Below are 12,105 nucleotides of genomic sequence, written 5' to 3' on the forward strand. Positions count from 1 at the left end.
TGATTTGTTGAAGACTCTATACGCCCTTGTATTTGAGTCACACCCTAGTAAAAACCCTTCTACTGCCTTGGGAGCAAATTTAGAATTTCTACCTTTCTTCACTAGAATGTAACATTTGCTCCCAAATACACAAAAGTATGAAACGTTGGGTTTGTTACCGGTAAGAAGTTCGTACGAGGTCTTCTTGAGGAGGCGATGTAGGTAGAGCCGGTTTATGGCGTGGCAAGCTATGTTCATAGCTTCCGACCAAAACCACTCGGGCGTCTTGAATTCTCCAAGCATTGTTCTCGCCATGTTGATAAGCGTCCTGTTCTTCCTCTCTACCACACCATTTTGCTGTGGTGTGTAGAGAGCGGAGAACTCGTGCTTGATGCCTTCCTCCTCAAGATACTCCTCCACTTGAAGATTCTTGAATTCGGACCCGTTGTCGCTTCTTATCTTTTTCACCTTGAGCTCAAATTCGTTTTGAGCCCGCCTTAGAAAGCGCTTAAGGGTCCCTTGGGTTTCTGATTTATCCTGCAAAAAGAACATCCAAGTGAAGCGGGAAAAATCATCAACAATAACAAGACCATACTTACTTCCCCCGATGCTTAGGTAGACAATGGGTCCGAAGAGGTCCATATGTAGTAGCTTCAGTGGTCTTGATGTTGTCATCACATTCTTGTTGTGATGAGTGCTTTCCACCTGTTTCCCTGCATGACAAGCTGCACAAGGTCTATCTTTTTCGAAGCAGACATTGGTTAGTCCTAACACATGTTCTCCCTTTAGAAGTTTATGAAGGTTCTTCATCCCAACATGTGCTAGACAGCGATGCCACAGCCAGCCCATGCTAGTCTTAGCTATTAAGCATGCATCTAGATCGGCCTCCTCTTTCGAAAAATCAACTAAATAGAGTTTGCCATCTAATACACCCTTAAACGCTAATGAACCATCACTCCTTCTAAAGACAGAAACATCAACATTTGTAAACAAACAATTGTAACCCATGTGGCACAATTGACTTACAGACAGGAGATTGTAACCAAGCGACTCTACTAGAAATACGTTTGAAATGGAGTGCTCGTTGGTGATGGCTATCTTGCCCAAGCCTTTGACCTTGCCTTGGTTCCCATCTCCAAAGATGATCGTATCCTGGGAATCCTTGTTCTTAACGTAGGAGGTGAACATCTTCTTCTCTCCCGTCATGTGGTTTGTGCATCCGCTGTCGATAATCCAGCTTGAGCCCCCGGATGCATAAACCTGCAAAGAAATTTACACTTGGGTTTTAGGTACCCAATTCTTGTTGGGTCCTACAAGGTTAGTCACAATAGCCTTTGGAACCCAAATACAAGTCTTATCTCCCTTGCATTTGGATCCCAACTTTCTAGCAACTACTTTTTCCTTCTTACATAAAAGAGCAAATGAAGTATTGCAAGCATGGTAAATGATAGTAGATTCATTGCACATTTTCCTAGGCACATGATGAGCAACATTACCTTTTCTAGGCCTACTTCTACCATGCACAAAAGTAGAGCTTGAAGCAATCATAGCATGTGAATCAAAAGCATCATGATCATAACTCTTATTATAATTGGAATGACTAGCAATTTTCCTATTATACATGAAAGCATGATTCCTTTGAATGCTACTAGCCATAGGGACCTTCCCTTTCTCCTTGGCGAGAATGGGAGCCTTTTGGCTTGTTAAGTTCTTGGTTTCCTTTCAAAAACCAAGTCCATCCTTAATAGAGGGGTGTCTACCAATTGTGTAGGCATCCCTGGAAAATTTTAATTTATCAAAATCAACCTTGCAAGTCTTAAGTTGAGCATTAAGACTTGCCACCTCATCATTTAATTTGGTAATAGACGCAAGATGTTTATCACAAGCATCAATATCAAAATCCTTGCATCTATTGCAAATTACAACATGTTCTACACATAAACTAGATTTTTTAGCTACCTCTAGCTTAGCATTTAAATCATCATTCAAAATATTTAAACTAGAGATTGATTCATGGCACACAGACCATTCAGAGGATAACATTTCATTTCTTTTAGTTTCTAAAGCAAGAGACTTTTGTACACTAACAAATTTGTCATGTTCTTCATATAAAATGTCCTCTTTCTTCTCTAGCAATCTATCTTTTTCATTTAGAGCATCAATTAACTCATTAATTTTATCTACTTTTGCTCTATCTAAACCCTTAAATAAATTAGTATAATCTACTTCATCATCACTAGAATCATCATTGCTTTAAGTAGTATACTTAGGGGTTTCTCGAACACTTACCTTCTTTTCCTTGGCCATGAGGCAAGTGTGGCGTTCGTTGGGGAAGAAAGAAGACTTGTTGAAGGCCAAGGCTGCCAGTCTTTCATCACCGGAGTCGGATGAAGAGCAGTCCGAGTCCCATTCTTTGCCAAGGTGCGCCTCGCCCTTCGCCTTCTTGTAAACTTTCTTCTTCTCCCTCTTCCATGCTTTTCTTGTTCCTGGTCATTTTCATTATCGGAGCATTGTGCTATAAAATGACCAGTCTTACCGCATTTGAAGCAGGAGCGCTTCCCCTTTGCTTTGTTCTTGTTGGGGTGCTCCTTGCATCCTTTTAGAGCGGTCTTGAAGTGTTTAATGATTAGGGCCATCTCTTCTTCGTTTAGTCCGGTAGCTTCAACTTGTTCCACCTTGCTTGGTAGCGCCTCCCTGCTGCTTGTTGCTTTGAGGGCAACGGTTTGAGGCTCGTGGATGGGTAGTGGACCGTTTAGAGCATCGTCCACATATCGGGCCCCCTTCACCATCATGCGCCCGCTCACGAACTTCCCAAGAATCTCCTCGGGTGTCATCTTGGTGTACCTAGGATTCTCACGAATAAGGTTAACAAGATGGGGGTCAATTACCGTGAATGACCTTAGCATTAGTCGGACGACATCGTGGTCCGTCCATCTTGTGCTTCCATAGCTCCTAATTTTGTTGACCAGGGTCTTGAGCCTGTTGTATGTTTGTGTTGGCTCCTCTCCCCTGATCATTGTATCTTCCCAGTTCGCCTTCCACCAAGTCCATTTTGGTGATCATGGTGGTGTCGTTTCCCTCATGTGATATCTTGAGGGTATCCCAAATTTGCTTGGCGTTATCCAAGCTGCTCACCTTGTTGTATTCATCCCTGCATAAAGATGCTAGCAAAACAGTGGTAGCTTGCGCATTTTTATGAATTTGCTCATTAATAAACACAAGGTTATCGGTACTGTCGAAATGCATTCCATTTTCAACTATCTCTCAAATACTAGGATGGAGAGAAAATAAGTGACTACACATTTTGTGACTCCAAAAAGAGTAGTCCTCTCCATCAAAGTGTGGAGGTTTACCAAGAGGAATTGAAAGAAAATGAGCATTGGAATTGAAAGGAATTCGAGAATAATCAAATGAAAAGTTTTGATTAACCGGTTTCTTCTTAGACGAGTCGTCGTCGTCTCTTGGTGAAGAAGAGGAGGTGTCGCTGTCGTAGTAAATGATCTTCTTGATCCGCCTCTTCTTCTTCCCGTCTCTCTTCTTGTGACTCGATCCTGAGTCAGTGGGCTTGTCGTCCCTTGGCTCGTTGAAGAGGGACTCCTTCTCCTTGTCATTGACCACCATCCCCTTTTCCTTAGGATCCATCTCTTCGGGCGATTAGTCCCTTAGATGAAGAGAACGGCTTTGATACCAATTGAGAGCACCTAGAGGGGGGGGGTGAATAGGTGACCCTGTAAAAATAAAAAACTAATAGCCACAAAACTTTGTTATGTAAGTTAGAACGGCTAAGTAGCTTGAAGTGAGTTCTTGCGGCCACAGATAATCAAAGGTAAAGCACACAAGAGACACACGATTTTTATCCGGTGGTTCGGCCAAGTAATACTTGCCTACTTCCACGTTGTGGCGTCCCAATGGACGAGGGTTGCACTCAACCCCTTTCAAGTGATCCAATGATCAACTTGAATACCACGATTTTTCCTTTCTTTGTCTTTCTCCCGTTTGCGAGGAATCTCCACAACTTGGAGCCTCTTGCCCTTATAATGATGATCACAAAAGAAGCATAGAAGTAAGGGAGGGGAGAGCAACGCACACAAGACTCAAATCACAACACAATCACGCACAAAAGTCACAACTCGAGCTCAAAACACAACGCACGGAGTTCTCAACTCAAATGGAGCTCAAGTCACTATCTCAAAGAATCAAATGCGCGAAGTTTGAGTCTTAGAATGTTTCTTGTAAGCTTGGGTGACTCCTCCATACGCCTAGGGGTCCCTTTTATAGCCCCAAGGCAGCTAGGAGCCGTTGGAGGCCAACAAGGAAGGCTATCCTTGCCTTCTGTCGGGTGGCGCACCAGACAGTCCGGTGCGCCACCGGACAGTCACTGTAGACGGTCGTGAGTGGATCAATGGAAGTGCTGAAACCTTGTTGGGCAGTTGCTAGATCCGATGTGCCAGCGTGGGAGCTACTTTTTAACGTCTCTATTTGCCATTACAACCATTTTAATTTGTTCCATCATGGTGACTTCTCGAGAAATTTTGGGATAACATTTGATACAATTGGTTTAGAGGTCGTGACAGACGATGGACGATGGACATAAACATAGGAGGGGAAGCCATGGTGATATCATATTTTTGACAAGCCCGGGAGAGGTGAGTGTTGCTTTGTACGAGTTGATAAAACATTGAGCCCTGCATGTATCTATAAAACATATATTGGTGATGTATTTGTGATTGTAGGTGACTTCGTACTCTTCTAGGCTACTCGGCTACAATGCAGTGCGGAGGCAAGTATCATCAGGGATGACATGGTCCAAACTCCCATCTCCATCGAGATTGATGGGGAACATAGTGGTGCCTACCTTGAAGGCTTTCTCCCTGCGTGCCTATGACCCAAAAGAGGTGACCATCGCCGGCGGTGACCAAGAAGCAGTTGTGCTCTCCTTCTGGGAGCATATTGGCCATGATCCCAGCACCCCCGACTCATGGACAAAAAAACAATGGTAGCCTCCAACACTTCGTAATTTCTATCAATATCGCTAAAAAGATTAGATTAGTGTACGGTTTTTGATATATTTGTCTATCATTTAAAATTATATATTGATTTTTAAAAATAGTTTGTATGATATTATAATATTTGTTCGACATCATATCATTCCATTTACGTCGACATATTTATAATAATATTACATATTTATAATAATATTACAGACTTTCCTTGTATGATATTTACAGTGATATTTTGTCACACGGATTATGTATATCATAATGATGTTTGTTGTTCCGTGACAACGTACGGGCACATCACCAATATGTTCGTTGGGATTTGAAAATTGATGTTTGTGCTACTTATTTGGTCTAGGAACTAGATTTTTCTACATTCGTTCGGATTTAGATTGAGCAATGTTCCTTTGTATATGAACAAAGAAAAACCGTAGCAATGCTCCTTCGAATACGAACAAAGAAAAACAATAGCAACGCACGGGTACCGTACTAATATATATATATATATATATATATGCTCGCGCGCGTGCGTGCGTGTGCGCACGCGCCACACCCTTGGCGGGGCCATGACCCTGCCCCCTGGCTCCACCCTTGATCACACATACCATACGCGTGTGCGCACGCGCCACACCCTTGGCGGGGCCATGACCCTGCCCCCTGGCTCCACCCTTGATCACACATACCATACCTCTTATGTAAGATGGCACAAAGGTTAGAAAAGGATCTCTTAATTAGGTGGAAGTTGTCATAACAAAAAAACATTTATTATTATTGATACTAATTTTGGTAAAACTACTCTTCTCGTTGTTGCTGAGCGTGTATCTGTTCGGCTACTTATCTTTCCTTAGATAACCATGCATGTTCTCAACATGAGTCACATAGAACGAAGTATCACAACTATTATCAATCAACTCGTACGTAATGAGGCCATGAAGAGAATAATAGCAAGGAAGACAAAAAAATTGCAAGCAACAAAGTCGGTTGCAATTGTATGGATGAAGCAGAGATGGGAGAATGAATTTGTTCACGTGTCCGGCCAAACATGGGGGAAAACACAGCTTGTGATCCCCAATGATTTGCCAACTTTGGAGCGGAGAGACGGCAGCAAACCCGTATCAAAAATAGGCAGACGTCTATGGACTCAACCGAAGCTCCTCAATTTGTCTCCAGTTTTGCTCGCGCGCGCCTCCCTTTCCGCCATTACAATCTTTGTTTCCGGGAGGGGAGGGGAGGGGAGGGGAGGGAAGGTTCCGTCCAGCGCAGGCCGCACGGACAGAGAGCGCGAGGAACAGGGGGCTAGCTAGCAGAGCTAATAAGAAAGAAACGAGAAGCAGCAGGGTTGGTGGTCAAGCATGGAACGCAGGAGGAGCCGGCACGCCTTGTTGCTCCTCTCAGCCGTCATGGCGTCCCTCGTCGCCGGCTCGACCGCCGGGATATACCACATCGTCGGCGCCGGCAAAGGGTGGCGGATGCCCCCCAACAGGACGTACTACGAGGACTGGGCGCACACCAGGCAGATCAGCATAGGCGACAAGCTGAGTAAGGCGGCCCACCCTAGCTTTTTGATCGATCACCACGACGCACGTCACCCTAGCTTTTTCCTTCATTCTGCTACCTGCCTGCCAGTGTTCCTGTACCGGAGCGGGGTGCACAACATCGTGGAGGTGCCGACGCGGGAGCTGTTCGACGCGTGCAGCATGCGCAACATCACCAGCCGGTACCAGTGCGGGCCCACCATCATCGAGCTCACCGACCCCGGCGAGCGCTTCTACTTCTGCGGCGTCGGCGAGCACTGCGAGGCCGGCCAGAAGCTCGCCATCAACGTGCTCCTCGTCCCGCCGCCGCCGCCGGACACGGACGACGACAGCTCCGGCGCCGCCCGCCTCCTGGGCCGCGCGGGCGCGGGGCTCGCCGCCGCCTGCCTGTGCCTCGTGTCCGCGCTGCTGACAATGGCGGTGTGAATCGGCACGCCGCCGCCGTAGATTGTCGATCGCCGACGGCGATGCTTGCTGCTGCATGCATGTGTATCCCTTTCGAGCTGATTGTTGGTCAGGTGTCAGGACAACGCTTCCAGTTTCGTGGCGAGTGAAATCAGTAAAGTTAAGGCTTGTCCATTGAGTCATTGTCTTTCCCAGCTCATGGAAAGCGGTGTGCCGGTGTCCAGGTAACCGTTTTGTCAGCAGGAAGGAGGATAGGAGGAAGAACAGAGTGAAATCAGAAGTAAAAAAAAAGAGGTGAGTGAAATCCTTTTGTAAATTCAGAACTACTAGGTACTGTAATTTATATGAACCACAAAAAAGACAAGCATTTACTGTAAATCGTGAATTGATCAGTGCGAATTTTGTGGATGTAGATGGCCTGTTTTCACTAGGAACTGCGAAGATATTGCACATTCACCTTTGGTAATAGTAATACTCCCACGTCATTCCCGCTCCACGATAAATCAACTTTAAAATGCCGAATGTATACTCTATATTCTATCATTTGTAGTGGCTAGGGTTGCAAGTTGAGGTAGGATTGCATTGGGATACTTTACTATAATTTTTATTAGACGAGAGAGAATAAAAAAAGAACAAGATACAAAACACCCAAGTACCCAACCAAAAGCAACTGCATTGAGAGTGCACGGTTCAGGGTCATGCGACCTTGGCGCATTCTGGATACAGGAGACGGCCTCTCGACCTGCACTTTGTGCATGGAACCAGATTCTGGGCACAGGAGCATCAGTTGTGTATTTTCTGAACTTAAAACTCTTCTTCCCCCAGATAAAAGATATGGATGGAACCAAAACATGCTAGACCAAACTGGGAACATGTACTGTGCAAGCTTGCTACATTTTCTCTGGAAATTGGTTCACCCTTTTGGGCTCTTTTTTTCTTCTTCTAATTCCCCAACTATTCTGTTATAAACCATGTTTAGGGATGAAAACAATTTCGGAATTTTTCGGCATTCCGGAAACCGATTTTAAAAATTTTCGATCGGATTCACCGGTAACGGTATTTTTCGAAAACGGAATCGGTTTTCGGAATTTTCTATCAGAATCGGCGTGGTGTTTTACCGACCATTTCCTTTGGTTGCCGGTTTTTGTCGGAAATTACCGGTCGGATTTGTGTCTCGGAATTTTCTAGAATTGTGTCTCGGAATTTTTCGGAATTGTGTCTTAGATTTTTCGGAATTTTTCAGCATGTGGTTTTTTGCATCGCTTATACGTCTCTAGATAATGATACTTATTTTTGTATTTTTTTGGACGCCTTAATATTTTTTTGGGACAGATGGTGTTGGAAGACAGTTGGGATTAACGATTTGGTCTTTCGAACAAATCCACCCTTTTCTATGCAATGTTATGTATTAGTAATATATAATGATAGAGAGCCGACGGTCTGTCTTTTCCACACACTAGGTTTTAGGGTTTTCCTGTGAGGCTGTGAAAAAACTCTTTATGTGAGGAAAAATATTTCATGAGTAAGCATGTCATGTCAGCTAAATCGAGTTGATATTGTGAATTGTGAATTTTGAGTCTATGAACATGTGATCTTTATGAATTTATTATATTGTGAACTTGTGATCTTTGTAAACTCTTTATATTATAAATTTGTGATCCTTGTGAACTTGTTATAACATGAATTGTGATCTTTTGTCAACTTTGTTGTGTTGTGAAGTTTGATATGTTTACCGATCGTATTTTAGATTTCGACCGTTACCGGTGTATTTTCCGCGCCAAACTTTTGTTTCCGATGTTTCCGAAATACCGATATCGTTTCCGTTTCTGGAGTTACCGTTTTCGATTAAAAATATGGAAACGGTAATGGTTTTAGTGTTTACCGACCCTTTCATCACTGACCATGTTCCCTACACTGCTCGGGCTAAAACTGATGAAACAGAAGGCAGGGAGCCAGGAACAGATAATTGGGAAGAGCCAGGAATGGGACCTTTTCTGAGAGAAGGCGATGAAGCCGTCGACCTTGGGGGCAGCGGCGATAAGAAGGATGTGATTGCTCCAGAATTCTCGTCACAAACAAGAACAGGGCACGCACGCATACCGCTGCCACCTTCATGGCCTTGGCCTGGCACTTGTCAGATTTCACTTGAATCCGGATTATGATCTCCTTCTGAAAGAAAAATATTGACAGGTGCATGAATATTTCTGCATGCGCTCAAGAAACAAATTCTGAAATACAAGAGAGGCACAAAAGGGAGCTGCATAGAAGATATTTACCCTCATGGTTCTACTTTGTTGCTATGTTTTGTGACCGACCTCCAAAGTTAGCAAGCTACTAGGAGCCGCTTTGTGAGGATGCTGGGAGAAGTGTGTGGTTTCTCTCATGCACTGACAGACAGGAACAGAACGAAGGGTAAATATGCAAGTAGAGCAGCAGCCACTTGTTTGGTCAATGGTCGGCACTGCTACTTGGTATTATGTGTAATCATCGATCTGTTCAAGAGTCAAACGCCCGAACAGCCGAACGGCTGGCTGCTCAACAGTATTATGTGTCTAAAGACACCAGCAGTTGCCGCCGGAGCGGCTGGCTTTAGTTGTTTTGTGTGAATGTATCTAACTAATTTTAGCAGTTTTTGTAGCTAACTATTAGCTCTCGTTCTAGTGCATTCAAACAATGTCTTAGAGAGTGTTTGAATGCACTAGAACTAATAGTTAGTTGGCTAAAAATTGTTAGTGAAATTAGTTAGCTAACAAATAGCTACCTAACTATTAACTAATTTACCAAAAATAGCTAATAGCTGAACTATTAGCTAGGGTGTTTGGATGTCTCAACTAATTTTAGTCACTAACTATTAGCTTTAGTGCATTCAAACACACCCTTAATATAACTAACTAGGTATGTGCCCGTGCTTTACCACGAAAGTTAAAAATGAGTATAAACCATAAATACAAAAATGAGAAACATCACTATAATATACGTGACCATCTTTTCAGCGCACGAGTGTGATGGCGTCCACCACTATCTTCTTCGTTGTCTTCCTACTCGTAACAGCATCCACAACGACGAGCGAGGTCCTGCTCACCTAGCGACCTGCACGTGTTGTTGAGCATGAAGAAAACGCTGGGCAACCCGGTGACACTGTCGACGTGGATCTGTCGACGTGGATCTTGGTGTCACCCAACTGCTGTGCGTAGGACCACCTCCGGTGCAACGACACCAAGCACTTGAACAACGTCTTCATAGATGGCGTGGACGCTTTGCGTGGCCAGATCCCATCCACGCTGGGCGGGCTTATAGAGCTCATGTTGCTAACCCTGTGACTACATGTATCCCCAGTCCCTGTGACTACATGTATCCCCAATCCATTTTCAATATTGTACACCATTATATGAGGTTAGAGAATTATTCCTTTTTGTTCAAGAAAGATCATGTATATGATGAAACCATTACCTAGGCGAAAGAAGGCAACTGTATTAGATGCAATTGCACAATGCCAGTGCACAATGGTTACATAAAACGAAGACCACATATATTATCGACCTCAATGTCTCACAAATTTATTGGCAACAACCAATACAGAACTAAACCGATACAGATCAAACCATAATATAATGCACATATTAGAAAAAAACAAAGTATGAAAAGTGAGGATTTCTTTGTTAAAACATTGTAGGCCACCATGACACCTATAATTGCTTACAATACCTTTGCATCAGTTATTAGAAATAACAACTACATAAGGTACAATGGATTATGGCTGATCTCAGCCCTAATTACTCCCTACATGGCTGATGTTTTCCACTATTTAGATTAGCCTATTTCCATACTACTGCAGTACACTACAAGGACAACAAGAGTTGACCAAATGTCAAACCCTACTGCAGCAAAATAGAGAGGGTGAGCACAATCTACATAAAAGTGTATATGACATGTGAAACATAAACGTGTACATACCTAACTGAATGTTAATGAACGGATACCGTCCCAGCTTGAAGATAAGATACACCTTTGAAATGAATATATGTGTTTGCCCCACCTGAACACCCTGTTAATCAAGTTAGCCACATGCAACGTCTCACTTACTATCTGCAAAAAGAAAAATAAAATGGCATTTTGCCTTTTTCAATGGTAGAGCAGAGGTGATTTGAAGAAAACATGGATTTACGCATTCTGTAAACGACATCAACTTGTAATCGCTCCATTCTAGAGGTTGGTCGTATTTTCCTTTTATGTCTCCAGTACTGTCTTCATAGCTTCCTAAGATGTTACTGTATCTTGCAATAACAATGACCCCTAAAATTTGTTTATTTGCTTTTATCTAAAACAAATTAGGTTAAAGCAAAACAATCTGCAAGTGAAAAGTAGCAAAAGATCCTTGGACAGCAGGTCAAAAAGCAAAGTTGGCGTAGAGATTGCTTATATCACCATATATAGGCCAAAAAGAAATTGCATGCAGTTTGAGTTGAAAACTGTGGATATAGAACAGCTAGCTATCAACGGAGAAATTTCTATTTGCCTCTGTTATGATCTTGGCAGACCTTTCTTTGGTATGCTTTAAATCATTCAAAGTACAGGTATGGTCAGAAATAAAAATAGACATATGACTATGTTCTGTGAATGTATGAATAAAGTCAAATCTTGGCTTAATCATGTTTTTGCCTAATCCCAAGGGTCCAGGCTTTTATTTTTGTTAGGTTCAGTTGCTTTTCATCTAGTTTCAGCTCATGAATTTCCTATTTTGGCATATCAATAGCTCAAGGAATAATAAAGTGCACACAATAGTAGTCTGTGCATGGAACATTCGGTTGCTATCTTACTATTGCTGTTCTTCCTAAAGTCCTTCGACATATAAGTGTTTGCTTGTTAATGGTCTCTACAATTGCTCCCTTTGATTAATGCAACTTATGAGATTAAGATTGTGTTGGTGACTTGTTCTCAAATGCTAAGAGTTAAGAACAAGGCAACATAAAAAGTGTTAAATGTTAAATTCCTTCGTCCTTATAAACATTATGCCCCTTCGGATATAATGAATTCTCGACGAAGGTTACGAAGGAAAAGACCTTTGTAAGATCGATAAATGGTAAAAAAGAGCACATATATGAAACACGAGTAATGATACAAATATTATCATCAACTTATTTTTATTACCAAATTCATAAAGACAAATTATAAATGTACCTTCAGATTGA

The 12,105-nt window shown here is 42.8% G+C and overlaps 1 protein-coding gene across 1 annotated transcript; it reads left to right on the plus strand.

Moving 5' to 3' along the window:
* The first annotated feature begins 6,025 nt into the window (after positions 1–6,025).
* On the plus strand, positions 6,026–8,011 carry LOC103627349 (umecyanin). Its single transcript, XM_008647650.4, has 2 exons — positions 6,026–6,515; positions 6,603–8,011. Exons 1-2 carry the CDS (start codon positions 6,329–6,331, stop codon positions 6,935–6,937), a joined length of 522 nt encoding a protein of 173 aa, XP_008645872.1. The 5' UTR covers positions 6,026–6,328; the 3' UTR covers positions 6,938–8,011.
* The last annotated feature ends 4,094 nt before the right edge of the window (positions 8,012–12,105 follow it).

Source organism: Zea mays, chromosome 5 (genome assembly GCF_902167145.1).
Source record: "Zea mays cultivar B73 chromosome 5, Zm-B73-REFERENCE-NAM-5.0, whole genome shotgun sequence".
NCBI lineage: Eukaryota > Viridiplantae > Streptophyta > Magnoliopsida > Poales > Poaceae > Zea > Zea mays.

Coding starts and splice junctions, on each gene's coding strand:
- LOC103627349 (XM_008647650.4), top strand. CDS start 6,329: ATGGAACGCAGGAGGAGCCGGCACGCCTTGTTGCTCCTCTCAGCCGTC. Junction 6,516..6,602: donor CAGCATAGGCGACAAGCTGA/GTAAGGCGGCCC, acceptor CCTGCCTGCCAG/TGTTCCTGTACCGGAGCGGG.